General features: G+C 47.9%; 9 protein-coding genes across 9 annotated transcripts; 8 read left to right on the forward strand and 1 right to left on the reverse strand.

The window, feature by feature from the left end:
* On the reverse strand, positions 1 to 1,468 carry N7479_010151 (uncharacterized protein; the record flags this gene model as incomplete). Its single annotated transcript, XM_057257844.1, has 3 exons — positions 1 to 1,152; positions 1,219 to 1,326; positions 1,385 to 1,468. 3 exons carry the CDS (start codon positions 1,466 to 1,468, stop codon positions 1 to 3), a joined length of 1,344 nt encoding a protein of 447 aa, XP_057105302.1.
* A 2,764-nt stretch (positions 1,469 to 4,232) lies between these two features.
* On the forward strand, positions 4,233 to 5,755 carry N7479_010152 (PPIL4 family peptidylprolyl isomerase; the record flags this gene model as incomplete). The annotated part of the gene is made up of 3 exons (XM_057257845.1): positions 4,233 to 4,312; positions 4,386 to 5,086; positions 5,139 to 5,755. The coding sequence occupies 3 exons, from the start codon at positions 4,233 to 4,235 to the stop codon at positions 5,753 to 5,755; spliced, it is 1,398 nt and encodes a 465-aa protein (XP_057105303.1).
* A 471-nt stretch (positions 5,756 to 6,226) lies between these two features.
* N7479_010153 (UDP-N-acetylglucosamine diphosphorylase) lies at positions 6,227 to 7,864 on the forward strand (the record flags this gene model as incomplete). The annotated part of the gene is made up of 3 exons (XM_057257846.1): positions 6,227 to 6,940; positions 7,007 to 7,741; positions 7,793 to 7,864. The coding sequence occupies 3 exons, from the start codon at positions 6,227 to 6,229 to the stop codon at positions 7,862 to 7,864; spliced, it is 1,521 nt and encodes a 506-aa protein (XP_057105304.1).
* A 937-nt stretch (positions 7,865 to 8,801) lies between these two features.
* On the forward strand, positions 8,802 to 9,845 carry gisB (putative zinc knuckle nucleic acid binding protein; the record flags this gene model as incomplete). Its single annotated transcript, XM_057257847.1, has 6 exons — positions 8,802 to 8,856; positions 8,909 to 8,944; positions 9,014 to 9,025; positions 9,081 to 9,122; positions 9,178 to 9,296; positions 9,360 to 9,845. The coding sequence occupies 6 exons, from the start codon at positions 8,802 to 8,804 to the stop codon at positions 9,843 to 9,845; spliced, it is 750 nt and encodes a 249-aa protein (XP_057105305.1).
* Positions 9,846 to 10,601: 756 nt separating this feature from the next.
* On the forward strand, positions 10,602 to 12,005 carry N7479_010155 (recombinase DMC1; the record flags this gene model as incomplete). Its single annotated transcript, XM_057257848.1, has 7 exons — positions 10,602 to 10,643; positions 10,718 to 10,810; positions 10,893 to 11,092; positions 11,161 to 11,588; positions 11,650 to 11,672; positions 11,732 to 11,885; positions 11,938 to 12,005. The coding sequence occupies 7 exons, from the start codon at positions 10,602 to 10,604 to the stop codon at positions 12,003 to 12,005; spliced, it is 1,008 nt and encodes a 335-aa protein (XP_057105306.1).
* A 154-nt stretch (positions 12,006 to 12,159) lies between these two features.
* N7479_010156 (putative ribosomal small subunit assembly protein) lies at positions 12,160 to 13,298 on the forward strand (the record flags this gene model as incomplete). The annotated part of the gene is made up of 2 exons (XM_057257849.1): positions 12,160 to 13,224; positions 13,290 to 13,298. The coding sequence occupies 2 exons, from the start codon at positions 12,160 to 12,162 to the stop codon at positions 13,296 to 13,298; spliced, it is 1,074 nt and encodes a 357-aa protein (XP_057105307.1).
* An 803-nt stretch (positions 13,299 to 14,101) lies between these two features.
* N7479_010157 (general transcription factor IIH subunit TFB6 family) lies at positions 14,102 to 15,089 on the forward strand (the record flags this gene model as incomplete). Its single annotated transcript, XM_057257850.1, has 2 exons — positions 14,102 to 14,495; positions 14,626 to 15,089. The coding sequence occupies 2 exons, from the start codon at positions 14,102 to 14,104 to the stop codon at positions 15,087 to 15,089; spliced, it is 858 nt and encodes a 285-aa protein (XP_057105308.1).
* Positions 15,090 to 18,905: 3,816 nt separating this feature from the next.
* On the forward strand, positions 18,906 to 20,242 carry N7479_010158 (RNA-binding protein; the record flags this gene model as incomplete). Its single annotated transcript, XM_057257851.1, has 3 exons — positions 18,906 to 19,201; positions 19,255 to 19,401; positions 19,456 to 20,242. The coding sequence occupies 3 exons, from the start codon at positions 18,906 to 18,908 to the stop codon at positions 20,240 to 20,242; spliced, it is 1,230 nt and encodes a 409-aa protein (XP_057105309.1).
* A 1,322-nt stretch (positions 20,243 to 21,564) lies between these two features.
* On the forward strand, positions 21,565 to 23,395 carry N7479_010159 (uncharacterized protein; the record flags this gene model as incomplete). Its single annotated transcript, XM_057257852.1, has 4 exons — positions 21,565 to 21,905; positions 21,962 to 22,005; positions 22,158 to 22,169; positions 22,221 to 23,395. The coding sequence occupies 4 exons, from the start codon at positions 21,565 to 21,567 to the stop codon at positions 23,393 to 23,395; spliced, it is 1,572 nt and encodes a 523-aa protein (XP_057105310.1).
* Between the last annotated feature and the right edge of the window lie 296 nt (positions 23,396 to 23,691).

Consider the following 23,691-nt stretch of genomic DNA (forward strand, 5'->3'; position numbering starts at 1 on the left):
TCAATACGCCCCCTGGTGCCCCAAGGGTGAAATGGGAGGACGATGCAAACTATCAACCGAACGCCCATAATCAGACAAGTTATCAGCCAAAAAGCCATACGGCAGACCAACCGCAGAGTCTGCATGGCGCACACGCGTATAAGGCAACCCATTAATAAGAGTAGGCGCCGAGCAGCGCACATCAGCACCCTCGAAAACACCCCTGGACTTCCTGCGCTCACTGCCGGAATACCCATACACATCGGGCGAGCAATCAGAAGTCAGTGCGAGCATACGCTGTCCGGCGCCGCTTTCGCGCGAGAATGTGCGTCCCACACGCGCATCAGACGTGTTGTACTCACCCATGAGAGTAGTCTCTATCGTGTCTAGGGCTGGGTAAGGGGGGTTTGCAGCGGAGGAGGCTATGGAGGATGAGGATGAGGCTGGTGGAAGTGGGGAGGGATCCTTTGTAGTAGACATAGGGATGTATCCGAAGACGAGATCGGGTGTTCCATCGTCCGAGTCTGTTGACTTGATGCGTGCTGATGGGCTGAGATTGTAGATACCGTTGCTTGGGACGGTGGCCATTGGAACTGTCCTGTTCCAGTAGCCCTTTGCATCGGGGGCTAGGGTCATGCCTGAGAGGCCATCTGGGAGGGTTGAGAGGTTGATGTTTTGCTGGGGCTGGGGTTGGCTTCGCCAGGTTGGGGGTGTAGGGAGGGTGCGGTCTACGGCGTCGGTATATGGCGTTGTCATGGCTCCTGTTGACTGGGGAATTTCGGCGGACATGCCTTGGCCTGGGAGAACAAAGCCATATGTACCTTGGCTCATGTTGCTGTTTTGTTCTTCGAAGAACTCACCATTGGGTCTGCCGTTGAGATCCCAGGCTCGGTTGCCCCATGTAGTGCCATAGTCGAGCATTGCTCCAGGATTGCTGGACAGCATGTACCCTGGCGATGTCTGGCCGTGGTAGTTGGCTGACTGGTCATCATAGGAGTGGTCTATGCCAACGGGTTGCCGTGAGAAGTTGGACTGGATATCCAGCTCGTACTCCTCTCGCTGATATGGAGCCCGCATTTGAGGAGAGCCCATGAGGATTGATCTTCCCTGGCCCTTATTTGCATAAAGTCTGGCTGCTTCTCTAGCAGCGTCTTCGGGGGCCAAAGAGTTGACCTGAGCAAAAGGAATCTAGGTTAGTGTGACTCTTCCACGCTGTAGATATTATAGACTCAGACTTACTCGTATGTACTGACATTCGGTGGCTCCAACACTACGGCAGCTGGAGCAAGCCAGGCCAGTGTTAAGATCACCATTACACTTGATTTTTCTCTTCCGGCATCGATTGCACTAGTGGAGGTTAGAAATCGCCGCGTGACCAAGATGTCACGATGAAGAGTGTACTTACTGCGACTAGGGCTCGCTTTCTCTGTTTCCGCGGCTTTTCATCTCGCTCTACAACAAGACTGCGCTCTTGCTTGACCACGCGCATTGAACGAGCCATAGAAATGGTTGAATTATGCCTGGCTTGATCTAGTCCAGACAGATTGTCGTATTGATCCATGATAGTTGCAAAGAACAACCGGATAGTTTCACTCAGCAAAGTAGAAATCCAAAAGGAAGCTATGAATGGCTATAAGTCAATGTTCATGAGAAGAAGAAAGTAGAAGATGAAAGATGTCTCTGGGAAATAGGGCTAGATTTAAGCCATGTTTTGGTAACAATCGGTGTGATTGATTGCCTTCCTTTTTTTTTATAAAAATATATAGAGATGATGCGATATTTTTGCCCCCTGCTTTTTTTTGTTTTCTATCTTTTTATTATATGTGTTTAGATCTGGGGAGAGAAGACATACACAGTACATAGGCTAAAAGTAGCCTGGACCTGGCTTTCCTTTCTTTTTTTTTTTGGCCCTCTTCTTTTTATTTCTTATTTCTTATTTGTATTCTTATTTTTTACTGTTTCGTAATTATTTTCTAGTTTTTTTTTTTCCAAGGGGAAATGATATGCAATGTTCCGCATACCCAAATTCCCCCAGTTGCCCCCCCCCCCCCCCCCCCCCCCAATACTGTATATATGAAAGACAGAAAATGCATTTTTTTTAATAAAAAAGATGTTTCACAACGTAACGTCACACGGACACCTTATAGCCATGACGAGAACAGGAGAGAGAGAGGGAGTCTCTGGTAGGTAGTGTTTCAGCCGATTTGAAGGCAGTTTTTTCCTTTTTATGAAGCAATATCAAGAACTTGGTGTATCTCAAGATCTAGATAGAGAAAACGGGCAACTGCCGACCTACTGTTTGCAGACGATCCGCGGGGGAGTATGTCCGACGTCCGTGAACAATGTTTGCTCGATAGTGTATAGTTGTGTCAAAATAGTCCGAACTTCCTCGAGGTCTGGAACATAAGTCATCTTGCAAACGCACGGTCTTCCAAAGAGATGGAGAAAAGAAGAAAAAAAATAAAACAAACGCCTGTCTCAGGATGCTTCAAATGTCTCAATAGAGAAAGAGAAGAGAAAAAAAAGAAAATATAGGAAATTCTCTCATGACACCTGTCACTTTGACAAGCGCACGAGTTAACTTCCCCAAGCCAAGCGCGCTCTACGGAAAGCCCTAAAAAGCCCTCCAGGGATCAACGGTCTAAAGGGCTGATCAGCGACATGGGTGTGTTCTTTAGCGCTTCCGATAAGCAGCTAGATCGAAATGGAAAAAAAAGCAAAATCATGTCCATAAAATGAGAGAGGGATATTCACTACTTACGCAATGTACTCTTGTGACGTCTTATACCAGATCTTGATCATCGACGCTAGAGGCTAAAAGGGGAAACTTAGAGGCGACCGAGATGCATGAACTTCTGGGATACTTACAAGGTTCACACATTGCTTGAGGCTAATGTGAAGTGGTTTCGCGTTACATTATGATATAGGGCAAAATAATTAGAAGAGTTTCTCCAATATTAGTATAATTCTCATTCCAATATACTCATCATGGTTTAAGATATCCAGTGTCAGGATACGAGACACATAGAAAGAGAGATAAAGAAAAAAGAGACCAGCACAGTGGGGAAGGCAATCAAAGTCCGGGTTTCAAATAAAAATCTAGACCCCATGGAGTCTCTAACAGTTATTTAGACAAGTCTCCGTGCAATTCAAGGTTTGACGATGCACGACATCCGGGGGGAAGTAGGAATTGAGAAGAGTCAGGAGAAACAAGCCCTGAAGGCTACGCCAGCTGACTCTGAGTTGACTCGCCAGGAACACATGTTGAGATTGAGACTGGCTTTTGTTGCAGACGATACGGTGGAGGCATCCCCTGGTTGCTGACCAGAGCTTACCCAGATTGAGAAGCCGGGAGGTCAACCTTGGAGGCAAGAGGCTGATCCAGGATCGATCATCTCCCATCCCACGTGTGTGGCTCTTTTCCAAGAAGTTAAGGTGTGGTGGTGATGATACCCGTTGGATCCTGCTGCAGGAGGCCGCCCGTTTCCCCTTCCCAACGTCTCTGCTGTGGAACAGCTCACGGGGAAAGATTGTGTTCTAGCATAGGAGGACCGTGTACTTCCCGTGGAAGCGATACGGTTGACATGATCTTTAGTGGGGAAGGAGAGAAAAGGCGAAACAGTACAACAGAGTGTGGCTTGGGCAAGGATTGACAGCAACAATCACTCTCGAACTGTCTGCTAAGAAGAGATACTTCTTTTGGCTGGGGCCGCGGCTGCATGAGGGATATAAGCACACAAACAGTTCAAACTTGGAATCCCAGGGTCGATCAAGGCCCTTAATAAGATCCGCTGCATATTGATCTCAAAAGCGTAAGGTTATGTCCATATTATGTCCAACGGGGACATTCGGAAGATATGCCGCTCGATTGACAAGCACCGTTTCACAAGTCTCCCGGGTCGATCATCCGGAGCTAGAGCTGTTGCGCAGCACGTACCCATCGGATTCGTGGGAGAATAAAAAAAGTGTGTAAAAATAGGGGGACATACTAGTAAGGAAAATAAAAGGAAAGAAGAAAGAAAACACTGCGAGAGGCTCAGATTCTCTCCGGTTGGAGATCCCCGCGGGCGGTCATTGGTCGAAGCTCCGGCGATCTTCTTCTGCATTTCGCATTTCTCGGACTTTTTACATTCACACTCTCTCTGTCTCTGTCTCAGTCTCTACAGAGTACTCACCTATTACCAAATTAGTTTCTCTTCCAAGGTCGTCCAAGCGCCTAATTCGGCGTCTTTCCCGCGACCCGATTCCCCGCCATGAGCGCGCTTTTAGAGACCTCCCTGGGCGACATTGTAATTGACTTGTTGGTCGACGATGCACCCAAGGCGTGTGACAAGTGAGTGGCTCCATTCCTTGGCTTTCCCCAGTCTGCTGAAACCTGAAACTAAGCTCATTTTGTGTGCTTCTAGCTTCTTGAAGCTATGCAAGCTCAAGTACTACAATTTCTCGCCCATCCACAGTGTCCAAAAGAACTTCACCTTCCAGACTGGCGACCCGCTCGGCCCTGATGTACCCGAGAGCGATGGAGGATCTTCAGTATGGGGTCTGCTGGACGGACCGTCGAAACGAACATTTCCCCTCCAGGTATCGCACAAGTTGAAACACTTGGAACGCGGCACGGTGAGCATGGCGACGGTACCGGCTAAGAACGATCCCGACCAACGATTAGCCGCCAGTCAATTCATCATTACACTTGGAGACAATCTGGATTATTTAGATGGAAAGGCCGTGATTTTCGGCAAGGTCGTTGAGGGCTTCGATGTCCTGGAGAAAATCAATGATTCCTTTATTGACGACCGAGGTCGACCACTGAAGGATATTCGCATTCGTCATACGACTGTCCTTGACGATCCCTTCGATGACCCGCCAAATTTGGTTGAACCACCTGAAAGCCCGGTACCCTCCAAAGCCCAATTGGCCACGGTCAGAATCGCGGACGATGAGGACTTGGATGATGATATGGATGAAGAGGCTATGGACAAGCTGCGTCGCGAGCGTGAGGCTCGCGCGCAGGCGCTAACATTGGAAATGGTGGGAGACCTGCCGTTCGCTGACGTCAAGCCGCCAGAGAATATTCTTTTCGTTTGCAAGCTCAACCCGGTCACACAAGGTTTGTCGCGCATTCCCCCACGAAACTGTGAGATTGTGCTAACCAATGCTAGATGAGGATCTAAATCTTATTTTCAGCCGCTTTGGAACGATCTTGTCTTGCGAAGTCATTCGAGACAAGCGCACCGGTGACAGTCTACAATATGCATTTATTGAATTCGAGGAACAGAAGGACTGTGAGCAGGCCTATTTCAAGATGCAAGGTGTCTTAATCGATGACCATCGGATCCATGTAGATTTCTCACAGAGTGTAGGAGCTTCTTGTCCCTATTGTCTAGACCAATATGCTAATCCATCTCAGGTATCCAAGTTATCTGAAAGCTGGCGCAATTCCACTGTCACCAAGCGCCGACAGAGAGGCGGATTTGGTGGTGTTGCAGATCTTGAAGCGAAACGCCAGTACCGAGAGCTGGACGACGCGCCTCCAAGTGAGGATGATTCTAGGTACCGGATGATGTTTGACAAGAACAAGAAAAGGGGCGCTCCAGCTCCAATCCGCGAGGCTCCGCGGGGGCCTCCGTCGGATCGTACTCGCGTTCCTGGTCGAGATCGAGGGAGCCGAAGCCCCCGTCGAGATGAACGGGATCGATACCGTCGTCGATCGTATAGTCGGAGTCCACGAAGAGATTCACGCAAGGAAGGCCGTTACAATAATCGTGATCGAAGATAGAATTCAAAATACTATCCCCTATTCTACAAATAAATACGAAGTCCGTGAATAACCTTGGAAATATCCACTCAACTTCGCCCCCCTGGCAACAGGCCAAGGCCCCGCTATGACTAGCGTAATAATTTTCCAAGTGGGCAGGTCTCAGATGGCGCTCGCTAGCGACTTTCTTGTATGGACAGCTCGCTATTATTCGCCTCTGCAGATCCCTAAAAATAAACTGGAGCCCACTAGATTCCAAATAGTGTGAGATATATTAGCAAACTGGAGCACTTTTACCGTCCACGGGGTGTTATAAGGCCGGGGTACGGTGCCCAGTGTACCTAAGTACTTACCTACTTAATCAGCTTGAGCTTCACCCCACGCTTCCTTTTTTTTTATTTACTTTTTCTCCTTCCTCTCTACTTTTCTTCTCCTCCTCCCAATTTATCTCTCTTCTTTTCTTTCTCGTCTCAAGAAATATCCACATCCAAAATGGCAAGCGTTATCAAAGATGCTGTCTCCAACGTTCTTGGAAAACTCCAGGGCACCACGTCAGAGGTTCCCCGTGAACCCTCAGCTGAGGAGTTCCAAACACTACAAAAGAAATACACAGACGCCGGACAAGGACATGTCTTCGCCTTCGTTGACCAATTGACCACCGTGGAGAAGTCACAGCTCTTCCACCAGCTGTCCAACTTTGACCCCACTCGGATCAACGAGCTGGCAGACAAGGCTCTCAACCCTCCTCCAGCTGAGCAAGGGACTGTGACTCTCGAGCCCCTCCCCGAAGCCGCCACAGCCTCCATCCTTGACTCCGACCCATCAGATATCCAGAAATGGTATGAAGCTGGCCTGAAGGAAGTGGCAGCAAATAAGGTGGCCGTTGTCTTGATGGCTGGTGGGCAGGGTACCCGGCTCGGCAGTTCTGCTCCCAAGGGCTGCTTTGACATTGGCCTATTGAGCGAGAAATCGCTATTCCAGCTGCAGGCTCAGCGTATCGCCAAGCTACAGTCTCTCATCGGTGATCAGAACGTAGCCATTCCCTGGTACGTCATGACGAGTGGGCCTACACGCAAACCCACGGAGGAGTTCTTTGAGAAGAACAACTACTTCGGTCTCGACAAGAACAATGTTATGGTCTTCGAGCAGGGTGTTCTGCCTTGTATCTCCAACGATGGCAAGATTCTGCTCGAGAGCAAGGGCAAGGTATGTAATATATACGGGCGTAGCTCAAAACACATGTAGAAAGAGCTTTGTTGACCCTGAACATAGGCCGCCGTGGCTCCTGATGGAAACGGTGGCATCTACCAGGCCCTCGTGGTCTCCGGTGTGCGAGAGGACATGCGTCGCCGTGGCATCAAGCACATCCACCTCTACGGGGTGGACAACTGCCTTGTCAAGGTAGCTGACCCGGTCTTTATTGGCTTTGCAGCCTCAAAGAATGTCGACATCGCGACCAAGGTGGTGCGCAAGCGCAACGCCACCGAGTCCGTAGGCCTGATCCTGTTGAAGAACGGCAAGCCCGACGTGGTCGAATACTCTGAGATTGACCAAGAGACTGCCGAGGCTAAGGATCCCAAGCAGCCCGATGTCCTCAAGTACCGTGCCGCCAACATCGTCAACCACTATTACTCCTTCCAGTTCCTTGAGTCGATCGAGAATTGGGCTCACCAGCTCCCCCACCACGTGGCGCGCAAGAAGATCGCCTGTGTCGATATCGAGACTGGTAACATTGTCAAGCCTGAGAAGCCTAACGGCATCAAGCTGGAGCAGTTCGTCTTCGATGTGTTCCCGATGACTCCCCTAGAGAAGTTCGCTACCCTTGAGGTGCACCGTCACGACGAGTTCTCGCCTTTGAAGAACGCCCGCGGTACTGGTGAGGACGATCCTGATACCAGCCGTGCGGATATCATGGCCCAAGGTCAGCGATGGGTTGAGGCTGCTGGTGGTATTGTTATTACTGATGGCGAGGCCGTTGGGGTCGAAGTTTCTCCTCTGATCAGCTACGTATGTCTCTCACTATCTCGTCCCGTCGATCTCAACTAACATGTATGACAGGGCGGTGAAAACCTGGAATTCCTCAAGGGACGGGAAATTAAGGCCCCGGCCATCCTGGAGCGGGAAGAGTAGATTAAGATGGGCTAACCAGTCGGATCTCGCGGAGATCTCTTTGGAACGAAGAAATGAATTGCATTGTGACACTTTCTTTTTTTTTTTTTTTGGAGAATGGATCTACTTGTAAGAATGTAGGGGTCGTGGAATTCTAGTAGAGTATTCAAAATATTGAGAATACTCAAGAATTGAAGCATATATAAATTATACCACGTAGAATACAGAATACAGAATATAATATATATAATATATACACTCCGTACTACCTATGTTGTATAGGTACTCTGCATACAAGATATTATAAGTAAATAAACGCCTTACGCAATACGGAAAAGCCCGGGAGCTAAAGCCGTTTGACGAGTTTGTCCTTTTTCTACCTTTTCCTCCCTTCTTTGTGTGCATTCTCTTATTAAAAAGAAGTTGGAGCTGTTGAGAAGAGGTTATTGAAGTTGTTGAGAGTTGTAAGTTCTATTTCTTCTTTCGTTCTTTTTTTGCTTTTTTTTTTTCTGTGTGGTTCCCCCTCGTGTGTCCCACTTTTTTTTTCTCGAGTGGGCTGTCAGAACGTGCCTTTTCTCCAAAGGTTCTCAAGCTGACCAAAAGGATAGAATTTGACAAGGATTTGAAGAATTACTGTGAGGGTGAGTGAGAAAGGGTGTTTCGTGTTTCGCCGTTCGAGCTCGTGCTCCTCCCCCCGCCGATCTACGTCTTCCCCTCTTTCGCTTGCAATTTTTGGGACCCCAACGAATGCAACGAATGCAACGAATGCGATTGTGCTCGACTCGGATAACGTCGGATATATACACCAGATCTGCAAAAAAGACCAGATGAAGCATGATTATCATACAATTCCAATTCGACAATCCCAGCAATGGAGGGGAAGACGCTGCTTATCGACGGAGCTATACACCATAACCCCAGCACCGGGCTGACTCGCGATGAATAGATTACCGCCAGAATGATGTTGTCTCGTCGCGCATGCTACAAGTGTGGCACTATCGGCCACTATGCTGGTTAGTATAGCTGGAAGCTTGGTTACCCGGGGTCAAACTAATTCCTCGGTAGAGGTCTGCTCTTCCACTGAGCGTCTCTGCTACAACTGTGCGTAAACATCTCCCCGAGAGCTCATACTCTTGTTTTTTCACAATGCTAATTTATCTCGTCTTACAGGCAAGCAACCCGGTATGTTCGATCTTGAGTCATAGTACTTAGAGCAAGCTTCTAACTTATCATATAGGCCACGAGTCCAGCGCCTGCCCTCTGCCCCGTACCACTGAAAGTAAGCGATCACTCAATATCATCTCTCGCCATTCTAGGCCGCTAACCTCATCCAGCCAAGCAGTGCTACAACTGCCAGGGTCTCGGCCACGTCCAGGCTGACTGCCCCACCCTGCGCCTGAACGGTGGTGCCAACGGCCGCTGCTACAACTGCAGCCAGCCCGGCCACCTTGCCGTAAGTTCTAACCCTCAAGCCCAGGACTTGACCCTTCGAAGTAGTCACTAAACCCTACTATAGCGTAATTGCACCAACCCCCCTGCTGCCGGAGCTGGTGCTCCCCCTACCGGTCCCGCCGCTGGCCGCGGCGCCGGTGGTGCTCGCGGTGGTTTCCAGGGTGGTTTCCGCGGTGGATTCAGCGGTTACCCCCGTGCTGCTACTTGCTACAAGTGTGGTGGCCCTAACCACTTCGCTCGTGACTGCCAGGCTCAGGCTATGAAGTGCTACGCCTGCGGCAAGCTCGGCCACATCTCGCGTGACTGCACCGCGCCCAACGGCGGTCCCCTCAGCTCCGCCGGTAAGGTCTGCTACAAGTGCGCCCAGGCTGGCCACATTTCCCGCGACTGTCCTACCAACGATGGTGCTGCTGCTCCTGTTGCTGCTGTCGAGGCTGTTCCCGTTACCACCGCCCCCGTTGTCGCGGCTGCCCCTACTGTCGTCGCTGTTGAGACTGCCACTGAGGCTAACACTGTCCCTGCTGCGGCTCCTACTACCGCCGTCGCTTAAGTGTGTTCGGGCCCTGTCTCTCTCCACCGTGCATCCGCCCTTGGAGGAATGCCTGGAGTTCCTTTTCTTCCTTGATTCTATACGGTCACTTTTCCCTAAACCTCTCCGCCATTTCTTCCTTTGCATATATTTAAATCACGCCCTCCGATTTGGGGAACGGGTCTGGTTCTAGACCTGAAAAAACAAAACAACTTTTGATTTCCCTTTTTTCCCTCCCATTTTTGAACTTGTTCTTTTTTTTTTTTTTATCTTATTTCTTTTATCCCCCCTATCATGTATACGACGAACAAACAGAAAAAGTTCTTTTCGGTCTTGTTTTTCGCTGAGTGACCCTCGACTTGACTTTCTCAAGTACGATTGATTGGCGTCTGTCTATTCTCATGGATTATCTTTCTTGGTTTTCAATCGACTCTTGGTTGCGGTTTTCCCGAATGGGACCAAGGAGAGAACGAGATGAAGTGTGGCAATGAGAGGATATGTTGAAGCTGAGTGGAATTGGATTCGGGGACCGTTGCAACTGGAAAGAAGGACTTCCAGATGGAGTCCTGAGAAAATTTCGAGAGTCTAAAAAAGAAATATCTCAATCATCTTGTTTCTTGTAGTCCACTGCACGTACAGATGTGGTGTGCTTAGTAGCAGTCTGAACCCGTGACCTTGAACACTCAGGTCGAGTCTCCCCTTCACATCTCTTGTTCACTCTACAGCTCTCCCCCATCATTCACCTTCACGTAGCCATCTCCAATTGATCCCACCAAGATGCCAGGTTCGGTTGGAAGTGGTGAATTCGGCGATGAAGAGGTACAGTAGACCCCCATCCCCATGCCCATCTTGGAACTACCAATCTAATCAGAGTAAATATTCTATAATTGCAGAATTTCATTCTGGACATCGACGGCATCCAAGCCCATGGCATTGGCGCAGCAGACATCACCAAGCTGAAAGCCAATGGATTCTACACTATTGCTGTCAGTGCCTCAACACCCGACCTCATCTCCGAACATACTCTAAGCCCATGCCATCTCCCACCAAAACTAACCACTCACCCAGTCTGTCCACGGCGCCACCCGAAAGACCCTCTTGAAAATCAAAGGATTCAGCGAAGTTAAGGTGGAAAAGGTCAAAGAAGCGATTCAGAAATGCCTCCCTACAGCCTCGGGCTTTATCACAGCCATGGAACTCCACCACCAACGCAAGAAAGTTGTCCGTATATCTACCGGTAGCAAGCAGTTCGACTCGATCCTCAACGGGTAAGTACACAATATAACCGATTCCAAACACCAAAGTCACCAGTAGAAACCATTTAACACCGCGTCAGCGGCTTCCAAAGCATGAGCATCAGCGAAGTCTTCGGCGAATTCCGCTGTGGCAAAACACAACTTTCACACACGATGTCAGTAGTTGCTCAACTACCCAAAGAAGCAGGCGGGGCAGCTGGCAGAGTCGCCTACATCGACACAGAGGGTACGTTCCGGCCCGAACGCATTGCTCAAATCGCCGAACGGTTCGGAATTGAACCCGACACGGCACAGGAGAATATCTCCTACGCGCGCGCGCTGAACAGCGAGCACCAGCTCGAGCTGCTGAATACACTTTCTCAGGCTTTTGCGGGTGGCGAGTATCGGTTGCTTGTTATCGACAGTATCATGAACTGTTTTCGGGTTGATTATTGTGGGCGTGGGGAGTTGGCGGATCGGCAGCAGAAGTTGAATCAGTTTTTGATGAAGCTGGCACATATGGCTGAAGGTGAGATTTATTGTCCTGTGTATTTTTCTAGTTGCTTTGGCTAATTTTATTGGACTTGCAGAGTTCAATGTCTGTGTCTTGATGGTGAGTGCCATCTTGTGTTTCGAGGTGTTGTAGCTCACGCTTTGGTTTAGACAAACCAGGTTCAGAGTGATCCTGGTGCCAGTGCGCTATTTTCCGGAGCTGATGGCCGCAAGCCAGTTGGTGGACATGTGCTTGCTCATGCTTCCACTACTCGTGTGCTCCTTCGGAAGGGTCGTGGTGATGAGCGTGTTGCGAAGATCCAGGATTCTCCTGGTGAGTACTGAGATATATCTCGGGCTTTATCACTGTTCTAACTTATTTTAAGACTGCGCTGAACGAGAAGCAATCTATGTTATTACCAATGGCGGGATCAATGATCCTGATAAGGCTTGAAGATGGTGGTGCGGTTGAGACGGTCCATCGATGTCGAGGGAAATGCTCTGCAATCACGATATTCATGATGCATCAGGTCCATGCTGCGATAGTTTTATACCATTAATCAATTTATATCATAGATAATAGGTTAGAATGCTAAAGAGTTCATGTTATGTACATAGTCGAAGCCCTAACTAGGGAGTTCACCGCTTACACCGCCGCTCTGACACCCCCGGCAAAATTCTGTGCCAAGAGCAAATCTGCAGAAAAAGTTGAGCTCGATCAACGCAACAATCCAGGAATCAAACCTCCATTCAAAATGAAGGTCGAGTCCGTGCAGGTAGAAGGGTACGCCATCCTACCGGTGCAACTCCCAACAACACCCCTCTTCCCAACTCCCGCGACACATTACCTCTACCTCCGACCACACGAGCCCAGAATCCCAGACCCAGATTCTACCCGCTCCCTCTTCATCGTCAACGTCCCAATCGACACCACAGAAGCCCACCTCCGCCACCTCTTCGGCACCCAACTTGCCTCTGGCCGTGTGGAAAGAGTCCAATTCGAAGATGTGCAAAACAAAAAGCGCGCGGCGGCAACAACCACAGAAACAAACCTAAGTCAATCCAAAAAGAAGCGCAAGCGCGTAACCGCCGACGACTTCGAACGCCACCTAGATGAAATCACTCTTCCATCAACCTGGGACCGCAAACTTCAAAAGAGTGGCGCCCACGCAATCGTCATCTTCGCCGACAAGCCCAGCATGGAATCTAGTCTGAAAGCTGCCACCAAGGCCTCCAAGCGCGGCACCACCATTGTATGGGGCGAGGGCCTGCCGACAGACCGCATCCCTGTACTTGGGCTGAACCGATACGTCGCACACGAGCGCATGCAGTACCCTGATCGGGGGACATTGCTGCGCACGGTGAATGAATTCATGACTACGTTCACACAGGTGGCTGAGACGCGCAAGCGCGAGGATCATAAGCGTCTTGCTGTGCCGGATGAGGATGGATTCGTTACCGTTTCGCATGGACCGAAGTTGAATTCTGTGGCGCGTGAGGATGAGATGAGGGAGCTTGTCGAGAAGCAGAAGAAGAAGGGTGTTGGATTAGAGGACTTCTACCGATTCCAGTCTAGGGAGAAGAGGAAGGAGAGACAGAATCAAATGCTTAGACGCTTTGATGAGGATAAGAAGAAGTTGGCGGAGATTAAGGCTCGGAAGGGCAAGATTCGAGTAGGTTTTCTATGTTTTACTTGTTCGACTGGTCTTTGAGAGTGGTATACTGACTTTTTACACAGCCTGAGTGATCTAGCGCATGATAGCATGGCGTTCTGGGTGTATTTTTTTTCGATGACAGGACAAAAGGTTCGAGGTGTCGTATGTACATGTGAGTTTTCCGTTTGCTTTCCTTCTTTTTATTCTGTTCGCTCCGAGGATGAACACGCTGGGGCCATAGTAGCAAAACGCGTTTTGCCCGCTGTTATGCTATGCCTGCAAACACCAGCATATTTATATCTTCTCGCCTTCTGAACTGGAGTTTATGTCTTATCGGGATTTATTGTTTCTTCTTGTGCCAATGTGCTAATCGTGGTTCAAAATAGGTCAGATACATACATACATGTTATCTCAATATCAATAGGTTATGATCCAATTGTATATATATATATATGTAGTTCACATGTAGTTCAAATTTCCGTATCATCCATAGCCAATCTTGGAACCCATCGATATCTCTAATTCCGGATCTCCCGCACAGACCAACGCTTGGCGTGACATCCCACCTCTGGAGAAACGAAACGCATTTCTATGGATAGGGTTGATAGCTCTGCCAAAGTATAGAACAATTTGAAGGGACCAGGGACAAATAACTACAGTTGGATGTATCATGTGATATTACCCTCGGCTAAACCGCATTCTCTAAGCACAGCCTGACGCAAAAGCTTCAACGATATATCCAGCAAAAGCAACCCTATCCCACTGGCATAGAGCACCTTTTAGGGTATTTTTTTACTCTTCCTTTCTATTGAACTTGGTTCAAGATTGAGCATTTTGATCATTGGACCCAGCCCCATTCTATCCCTATCAAAAGAAATCAAACCAACCCCCCAAGATGTCCCCCGCCTCAATCCAAAATGATCAAGACATCGACTCCGACTCCAACGTGGAGTTTGAGGATGTCCCGATCTCCCTTCCAAACAGATACAGAAATAGGGAAGATGCAGAAATTCCGATAGTCATCCCCTCAACCCGACAACCACAATGGACTCCAACTCTATCACTCCCGCAACAACGGAGCCAACCCATCACCTCGGGCTCCGAGGAAGAAACCCAGCTCCGAGGCCAAATCAGTACCGGCATAGAGAGAGTCAGTTACCGCAAAATGAAGTCCGACATGGGCATGGATGCACCGGGTACACCTGTTTCGGCACGCAAGTATGAGAGCTTCAAAGAGCTTGCTGCGGATGTGGAGGGTCTTGTTGATACGCTCTGGATTTCGGCAACACGTGAGTCTCATATTTTATATTTCATACATACGTAAACTATGTTGTAGAAGGGAGGATCATATATGCTGTATACATATACTATGTTCATTATCTTCCTGTGTTTTCTTACATTCTAACCAACTCCATCTAGCGGCAATCCAAACAGAAGCCCTCATAACCCTAGCAGGCCTAACCCAAACCTCTCTCCCAGCCTTCCCCTTCGATGCCCTACCGACCCTAAACATCCTACATAAGTTCGACTCCATCTTCGCAGCACTGTGTACAGGTACACACCCGCTCACCGGCACCGTTCTCCCGGGCGGACAGCCAGGCCAGTCCCTCGCGACAGAGACACAGAAAGTGCGGATCCGGAGTTTGGCAGAGAGGACTAGATATGAAGTTTTTTCTTGTTTGGGGAAGTCGAACAGAGGTAATCTTGCTGCTACTGTTGCTAATGGTCATGGTCATGATTATGGATATGGGGATGAGGATAGTGGTGATGAAGTCGATGAGCCATGGATGTTGGAGGCTACGCGAGTTTATGAGAAGAGTCTTATGTTGCTTGCAGAGCAGGATCCCGAGGTGGAGGAGATGGATGAGTTTAATTGTTTGTAGTAGTATGTATATTAGATCCTGAGGCCTGACGCATATTGCCTATGTGGCTCCAACTATTTAAATGAGGATATTTTTAGAATCTCGATTATCTCCGTTGGATGTTGTAGGTAGTATATAGGCAGACGCTCAGGCCACACACAAAATAGTGACATACCGTTCCGGAGAACCTTGGAAGTCCCACTCTATTTTTGCATTACTAATAATATATATCTAGGTAACTAGTTAACTAGCCCTGGAGGTGTACATAATATATGTACATAGTACTCCGTAGATATTTTATATATTAGTAGATATTTATCTATGGATCTAGATATTTCTTCTAGAAACTTCTAGCTCATAATAGAAAGAAAAAAAAAAAAAAAAAAAAAAAAAAAGAGTCTTAGCAGCCAGTGGGGTCGAGGCGAAAAAAAAAAAGTGGTCGATATATTATTAACTCCCATACAAATGCCGACTTGAATCGGTAATGAAGTAATGGAGTATACAGGTAAACATTCCCGTACATCGAATTCAGGTATCAGTCACAGCCAGAGCTGACATTCTCTTTGGCCAGAACGTAGTGAACTAAGTGGATGTGAGCCCTGAAAGTGGGGGGCCATTGGGGCCAGCTAGTGGCCTGGGGTGCGCAGCTCGGGGGCTGCAATGACCAGTAGTATGTCCGAGGGCCTAAAGTTTAGATGTACTTTGTACATCATATACGGATGTGTAGTTCACTATGCTTTGGTTTATTTCTTCCATGTGAAAGTGAAGAATGTAGTGTGATATGACAGGAGATATATATGTTAGATGTTATTCCGATAGAAAGGTGTTGCGTTTGTTTCTATGGTGGTACTGAAATATAAGTTTGGACTAACTATTATAGCATGTTAGAAATGACCTCAGAAGTTGCATATATTCCTGTAGATATAGAATGATTTATGTTGTACGGAGTCCATTATATATAACAGTCTATACACCATATATAATTGTTTAGGGCTAACGAAGTACTATACCTTCAAATGTTAATTAACTCCAAAGTACTCCGTACTCCGTTACTCTTTACAAAGATCCTCAGCTGTGTCTCACCACGCAAGGGTTGGATTAGCTTATTTTCATAAAGCAAAGAGGGCTTAGATCTGAAACCTACATCCCACATGAATAAAATCTATCCCTTGCACACCCCCCTTCCATATAATATATAAGTAGAAACATTGAACCGTATGTCATAAATATGGATAATTCTTAAAAACGCGTCGCGTACCGCGTAGAATAAAATAAAGCCAAGTAGCAAAATGAAAAAAATCTCTGTTGGTAAAGCAGTAATTCTAATACGAGCGGCCCCCCAAGCCCGGCCAATAAGAACAGAATTTCGCATAAGAAGGCTTCCATGGTTCAGATGGAGCTTTTTGTGTTTTTTTTTTTGTGTTTTTCTTCAAAAGTCTTTTTCTGGTATTTCTTTCATGACCGGACATGCGCGGGTGATGTATTATGGACTAAGGGACCTAAATCCTTGCTTGAGGGTAGTTACATGGATTAGAGAACCTTGCTTCGAGAAGATTGAGAGCTTATACTACCTTTCAGCTTTCAGGGCTGCAGGTTATACGCACTATAGACGGGGTATCTGGGTGACCTTGCTGTATTGTGGAAATATAATTACCGTATGGGGCTGTTGCCTTCCATGGTTCTGTGGCGTCTGTTTCTCTTCCAAGGTTTCTCTTGCTTACTATCATGTATGATATTACATATGTACATAGATACAACATAGTTATATATACATCTATGTACTTACCTAGACTCGTGGAGGTAGATATAATAACCGTAGAACATCCATTTATATAGATATTCTTAGGAATAATAGCCTGAGTTTCATATATAATATGAGATATCAGATTTACTAACCACCGCCTACAGGAGTACATGTGAATATGTACCCAACAGGTACCTGATCCTGCTTCGCCTACTATTAGGCTCCAGGGCTGTGAACAAACAGATTACCTCAGCATATGACGATGATGGCCCACGGACCTAGTCAGTTGACAAGTCACATTTCGAGGATCGCGACAGATCCTTGCAGATTTCATGCATTGGGGCTTCCTGCCCCTTGTTCTTCTGTATTTTATCGATATTTATATAGATGTATAATTTGTTTTGGTTCCTTTACATGTTTGCTGTTGATTTTGAGCATACGGACAGAAGGAAGAACCGACGCTAAAAAAAAAAAACTAGGGTCGATCATTGGAGAACTTGGACGTAGACCTCGGGTCATAGGCTATGATGTATCAACTTCGATTCTCCCGGCTTCCCGGGATCCTGGAACCATGAAGAATCTAGCAAGCCCCCCGCATGATTGATATCATGCAGTATTGACAGGAATCTGGGGACAACCTGGGTACATAGTAGTATAAGTACTATGTAGGTAGTTTATAGATTATAGTTATTCTGTACCTGCTTTAGGTAAATAAAGAAGGAAGTTCTGATCGACAAGAGGCAAGGCACTCTGCACTACCGGGTTAAGATGTACGACTAGTAGATGCTATATACTATTGATACATAGATATACACAGAAAGAGGCTCAAATGTTTAATATATCTTAGATACATTCCTATATACTATGTACTAGTTATCTAGTTATATAGTAATATGTTGTTGATGCTACATACTTGGAACGGAACATACCAATACCTTGTAATACGCATACCATACATCGACTCACGTAATGCGTTTTCCCACTTCCCCTCTCTCTTCATCTCGCGAGATTTCCAATTCTTCATTTTCTTCTTTTCCCCCTCTTACCTTCCCCTCCCTTTTCTTATTGTTCGAAGATCTCGGTTTCAATTTTCTGTTTAGTTATCGGGAGTTCTGCTTTTCCTCCCTTGTTGCCGATTACTCTTTTTTTGCCTCGCGCATTTCCAGTGTTTTCCCAGGTTTTCCTCTAGGTGAGTTTGTCTTTTTCGCATATCGCTTGGCCCAAGCCTCTTTCATCATTCGAACTCCAAATGCCTTTCCCCCATATATATCAGCAATCTGGCGCAGCACTGCGCAAATTGGCCTTGGATCGCAGGGTTCTTTGCAGGGTTTTCTACGATTTTAGTATGGTGATTCGCCTACGCTTCAACGACTTCGCCTTGACCAGCGCTTTCGGGAAATTGAGCCAATTATCTACCGGTCGCACGTACCCCAACCTCAAAATCATCGCCAATATGAGGAATCGGTCAGATATGAATGCTTGAATTACCCGCAAACCGTGCTGGATCGAGAGGGTGGACGGTCGCATTGGGACATGAAACCGGGACGACGGAAACGGTCGACGCATGATGATCGCCCAGCATCCGAGTGGAAGCATGCCTATTTTCATCTCGCGCATTCGATTTTGCTCTTTGCATTGTTCGTCTTCGGCCGATCCACTTTCCAATCATTACTACCATCTTATTAAGATGAGATGCTACCCAAAGCACTGGTCTTGGCGATTTCCGGCACCTATTTTTGAGGCTCAGAATCATATATGCGCCTGAAGAAACCAGCTGCAAAATGCTGCCTACCCGCCTTTCCCCCCTTCTTCCGCATCGTTTTATTCACTTGCATGGATTGATTGCTTTGTCTGCTTTTCCCTTTTTTTCACTTCCTTTTCTTTACTTGCGCATGTCCGGATCTTCTTGGATTTCAGTCAAAATTGATAAAAATCTAACTTTATATCTGGAGCAGCCTTTCACGCCCGTCCTTTGCTTGGCTTCGTTACGACTTGATCTTACGCCGGTCTTTCTTTAACGACTCCACGAAGTTCTAGTCGCTCAGCTATCTTATATTCTTACATCGACTTTCCGGACTTTGATTCTTGCAACCATGTCTTACAACAACGGCTACGAAAACTTCCCTCAGCAGGACCCTGCCGCCGCTGGCGCCCCGGCCCCTGTTGACACCAACATGACCGGCCAGGTCGACCCCTCCGCCGCTCAGTTCCAGGGCCCCCCTCCTGGTGAACCCAACTCTGCTTCCGTCCCCCAGCAGGGTGCCGATGGCAAGACCACCCTCTGGATGGGTGAACTCGAGCCCTGGATCGACGAGAACTTCATTCGCAACCTTTGGTTCCAGATGGGTGAACAGGTCAACGTCAAGATGATCCGTGACAAGTTCTCTGGGTAAGACACTATACTTGTCATTTGATTTCCAAGATTGTTTCTAATGTGGGTAGTAGGAGCAATGCTGGATACTGCTTCGTCGACTTCGCTTCCCCTGCCGCCGCTGCCAAGGCCCTTTCTCTGAACGGTACTCCCATGCCCAACACCAACCGGGTCTTCAAGCTCAACTGGGCTACTGGCGGCGGCCTTGCTGATCGCAGGTAAGCGATAATCCCATTGGTTTCCTCCCGGCCCTGAAACTGACTCCGTCCCAGCCGTGATGACCGTGGCCCCGAGTTCTCCATCTTCGTTGGTGACCTTGGCCCTGAGGTGAACGAGTACGTCCTCGTCTCTCTCTTCCAGAGCCGCTTCCCTTCTTGCAAGTCTGCCAAGATCATGACCGATCCCATCAGCGGCATGTCCCGCGGCTACGGTTTCGTTCGCTTCTCTGACGAGAACGACCAGCAGCGTGCTCTCACCGAGATGCAGGGTGTCTACTGTGGCAACCGCCCTATGCGTATCTCTACCGCTACTCCCAAGAACAAGGGCCCCGGTGTTGGCGGCAATGGTGGTCCTGCCATGGGTATGCCCGGTCCCGCTGGGATGTATCCTCCCATGGGTGGCCCTCCCATGCCCTTCTACGGTGCTCCCCAGCCCATGAACCAGTTCACAGACCCCAACAACACCACTGTCTTCGTCGGTGGTCTGTCTGGCTACGTCACCGAGGATGAGCTCCGCTCTTTCTTCCAGGGCTTCGGAGAAATCACCTACGTCAAGATTCCCCCCGGAAAGGGCTGTGGTTTCGTTCAGTTCGTCCAGCGCCACGCTGCTGAGATGGCCATCAACCAGATGCAGGGCTACCCCATTGGCAACTCCCGCGTTCGTCTGAGCTGGGGCCGCTCCCAGAATAACTCCGGCCCCGCCGGCAGCCCCTACCGCCCTGCTCCCCCGCCGCCTCCCATGTACCCCTCCATGGGCATGCCCCCGGCCCACCAGTATGGCGGGTTTGCCCCCATGAAGGTGAGCGATCACCCTGGCAGCCCGATCCCGGATCAAATGTGAAGCAGGCGGTCGGCTGACACTCTTCCAGTAAGCGTTTCCCTTTGATTGAAAGCACCAGCAGGAGTTATTTGTGTCATTCCAATGATGATTTTATTGTGTCATAACAAATTCGTTCCCCTGGTTTCTGGCCAAGGCTATAGCTCTTGATGAGCATTTGTCTCCTGTGCTACGCATTTCCTTTTTACGTGAGCGCTATTACCTTAGCAAGATCTGAGGTTTCTCCCCTTTCTGATCTGTCTTGTTCTTATGTATCTTTCCTTTTTTTTTCACCCCCTCTCCTTTTTCCTCTCTCTCTCTTCCCCCTCCTTTGCACCCTTCGTATTTTATTATGTTTCTTTATCTTATTTTCGATGTCTCTCTGCCCTTATGCTATCGGGTCTTTCCCGCCACTGGGTCTTTGTCTGCGTGTAATGGAAGTCCGAATTGTCATGCGCTTCTTTTTCCCTTATACTCCTTGGGCAGGCATTCTGCGAAAAGTTCCATTTCCCCCACGTTACCACCTTATTTTCCTTTGTTCCTTTTTTTTTCTTTTTTTTCTCTTTTCTTCGAGCAGCTAAATTGAATTATGTTCGCTTTGAGAAGTTTTGCGTGCTTTCTTTTCCCATTCCTTTCCTGTTAAGACTGATTGCCGGCTTGTACAACACGCTTTGTTTCGTGCGCCTCAGCGTTTGTCGATTCTAAACTCCTTTGATCGTATGCCATAATGTCCTGTACGCTCGTTTGGTGTTTGCATTGCACTACTGCCATCAAGCTTTCTATTTCCCTGGTATTGTATTGTCGGCCATTTGCTTCTGGGTCTTCTACCTATATAAACATCACGCCCTGTGGCTGGTCCCATAGGTGGAGGTTTGGGTGGATTTGAGCATATCTGGTTGCTCTGGTAGTTGGTTCCTGGGTTGGTTGTCTTGCTGTATTACTGTCTGATGTCTTGATGTCTTGAGAGAGGTCTTCTGCTTGGTTAGGGCTGGACTTGAAACTGGGCAGATTCTGAGACAATTCTTCTGGATCATTGTAAACTCATTAATTCCTGGATAGAATCTATTTAGGTACGGCTCTTCATCTTAATGTGGATAGATCAAGAGTGGTTCTTCTAAGATGAGGGCTAACTGCAGAGTCACTGCATCAACAAGTGAAGTACAAGTGATGTACAATATGCTATCCATACCGCCTACCCTTATTGATTATACTACTTGGGGAAACAACGATGTTCGTGATATACCGCCTACATGACTTCCATTCCTGTCCGGTCGATACCACCCAAGTAACTTCGACATGAGAAATTCATCATCCTACTCCTTCTCCTTTATACACTCAACGGCATCATGCGCTACAGAAACTGGGATGTCCTTCTTTTTCCTGGAGGTTCGAAGGTTCCTATACAAGAGTTTAAGACGCAATGCTTTGTGACCAAGGACAAAGACTCGCCCTATCTCCACAATGAAGTCTTCCTCGGCCCTCATGCACACCATCCAAATCCAGGTATCTTTAACCAGCTGCCAGTCCTCACGACATTTATCCCAAGTCTGCCCAAAGACACTCCGTTCCAAGTCTCTGTTCATAGTTGGGAGAAACCACGCCCTAGTGTCCAGATCGAGTCAAACATGGAACCAGAAGATGTCTTACTTTTCGAGGTGCGGATCTTCATTGACGGGGTCTTCGTTGCGTGAGTAACTTGTAATCTATGCCCTCCGTTAGGTGGATTGAGCTGATTCCTTGCAGTGGTAGTATCTATGGACAGAGAACTAGTTGGCCACAGATTATGGGTACGTTGCGCACACGATTACATCGTTGTAATGCTTACATAGGCATAACACGATTCCAACATGCCCCCCCTCGGCTGCTTGTTTTTTCTTTCCTATATATTCCCTTGCCTTGTTTATTATTGCATAGCCATGTACTGACATTGATTTGGCAGATCTGGGTTCTAGTATGTCATTCCTTCTTTTTCTTTGATTCCAAATTCTCACAGCCCGAGCAGATCTTGATCGAGATGGAAACCAAGATACCCTTCGATTTCCTCCATTTCATTCTGAGATACTACAGCAGAGGCATTGGGATGCCGGAGATTCTCAAGGTAGAATCAAGACTGTCATTGCTGAAGGTTTCTCTCGTCCCAATCGCACGCCCCCTTTCGAGCGATACAAGCATGTCACTGTTTTCTCTTTCCAGCATGCACCACTAGATGTGTTGGAATTCTCCGACATTGCTTGGCCCAATCCCAATATGTGGCTTGCTATGCCCAATGGATCCCGGTACGGATCGGCAGCGAGATACAGTGCCTCCAAGGTGGTTGCTGATGGCGATGGCACCCATGGACATTCGCCAAGCAAGACTAGCAGACCCGAACATCGAATCACGATCACGGCGAACACGAGTAGTCAATCTAGCAGCAATGCAGCTACTTACAGCGGTAGTACTCCGTCAACCTACAATGCCTGGACCCCTCACCGTGGGCTTCCTATCCCTTCCACACAATGGAACGGCTATTCGCAGGAACCTCGATGGGAGCCACAGGATGCATACATCGTGGAACCTGGAATGGATTCTTTCATTGATGATACAGCATGGCGGCAGCGTGGTGCTCGATCATCTCGTGAGGATGTTCCAATGCCAGACTATGCCTCCACTGGATCGACGACCAGCAGCCGGGCCATCTCCAGCATGACTGGGATGAGCTATGAACACAGCAAGCAGCCCAGCATCAATTCCTGTCTTGACGATGAGCAATACAATGAGTTGATCCAAGCTCTGACTCCAACTAAGGCGCCTCCAGTGGGTACTCGTGCTCCCTCTAATACTCCATCCACTGCCGCCACCACAATGTCTGCCTCAAAGCCTTCTGCTGCAGCCGAAGCTCGATCTGCAAGTTACAAGTCTCGAAATCGCCGTTCATCCGCTCTCCGGGAGATATCGCAACCAAGCACCCGCGATGTTTCGGGATCGAGTGAGCCCAAGGACTTGACTACATCCAAAGTAGGGGCGAGTCCAAGCGAAAAGGTCCGGAGCAAAAAGGAGAATCAGAAAGAGGCCAGTCAGGAGACCCCCAAAGCGAAGTCCAAAGGTAAGGGCGTTGCAAAGGAAAACTGCAACTTCAAGGAAGCTGGAAATGCGCTGGACGAGAATTTGCAGGACGAGAATGAGTCAATGTTGTAGGATTGAACTGGCCATGATCATGCTTTTCAACTTATACTTACCTACCTCATTCACTTGTTTCAGTCTTGGTATGAAGTCAGCATGTATTCTTTATACATGCTTCAATCAATACACTTTTTACTCTATCAAGTCGACAAAAGTACTATTGTATACAAACTAAGGACTTTTGAACTTGTTTCCTCTGCAGGGATTATGAATCTTCCCAACAATGTCAACTCATGTATGTATGATATAGCTGGATGTAAAAAAAAAAAAGTCGTGAATGAAAAAGCCCAGTTAAAAGTGTTACACATTGA

This window comes from Penicillium vulpinum, assembly GCF_028829585.1.
Source record: "Penicillium vulpinum strain IBT 29486 chromosome Unknown utg000004l_segment0_segment0, whole genome shotgun sequence".
In the NCBI taxonomy this organism is placed as follows: domain Eukaryota; kingdom Fungi; phylum Ascomycota; class Eurotiomycetes; order Eurotiales; family Aspergillaceae; genus Penicillium; species Penicillium vulpinum.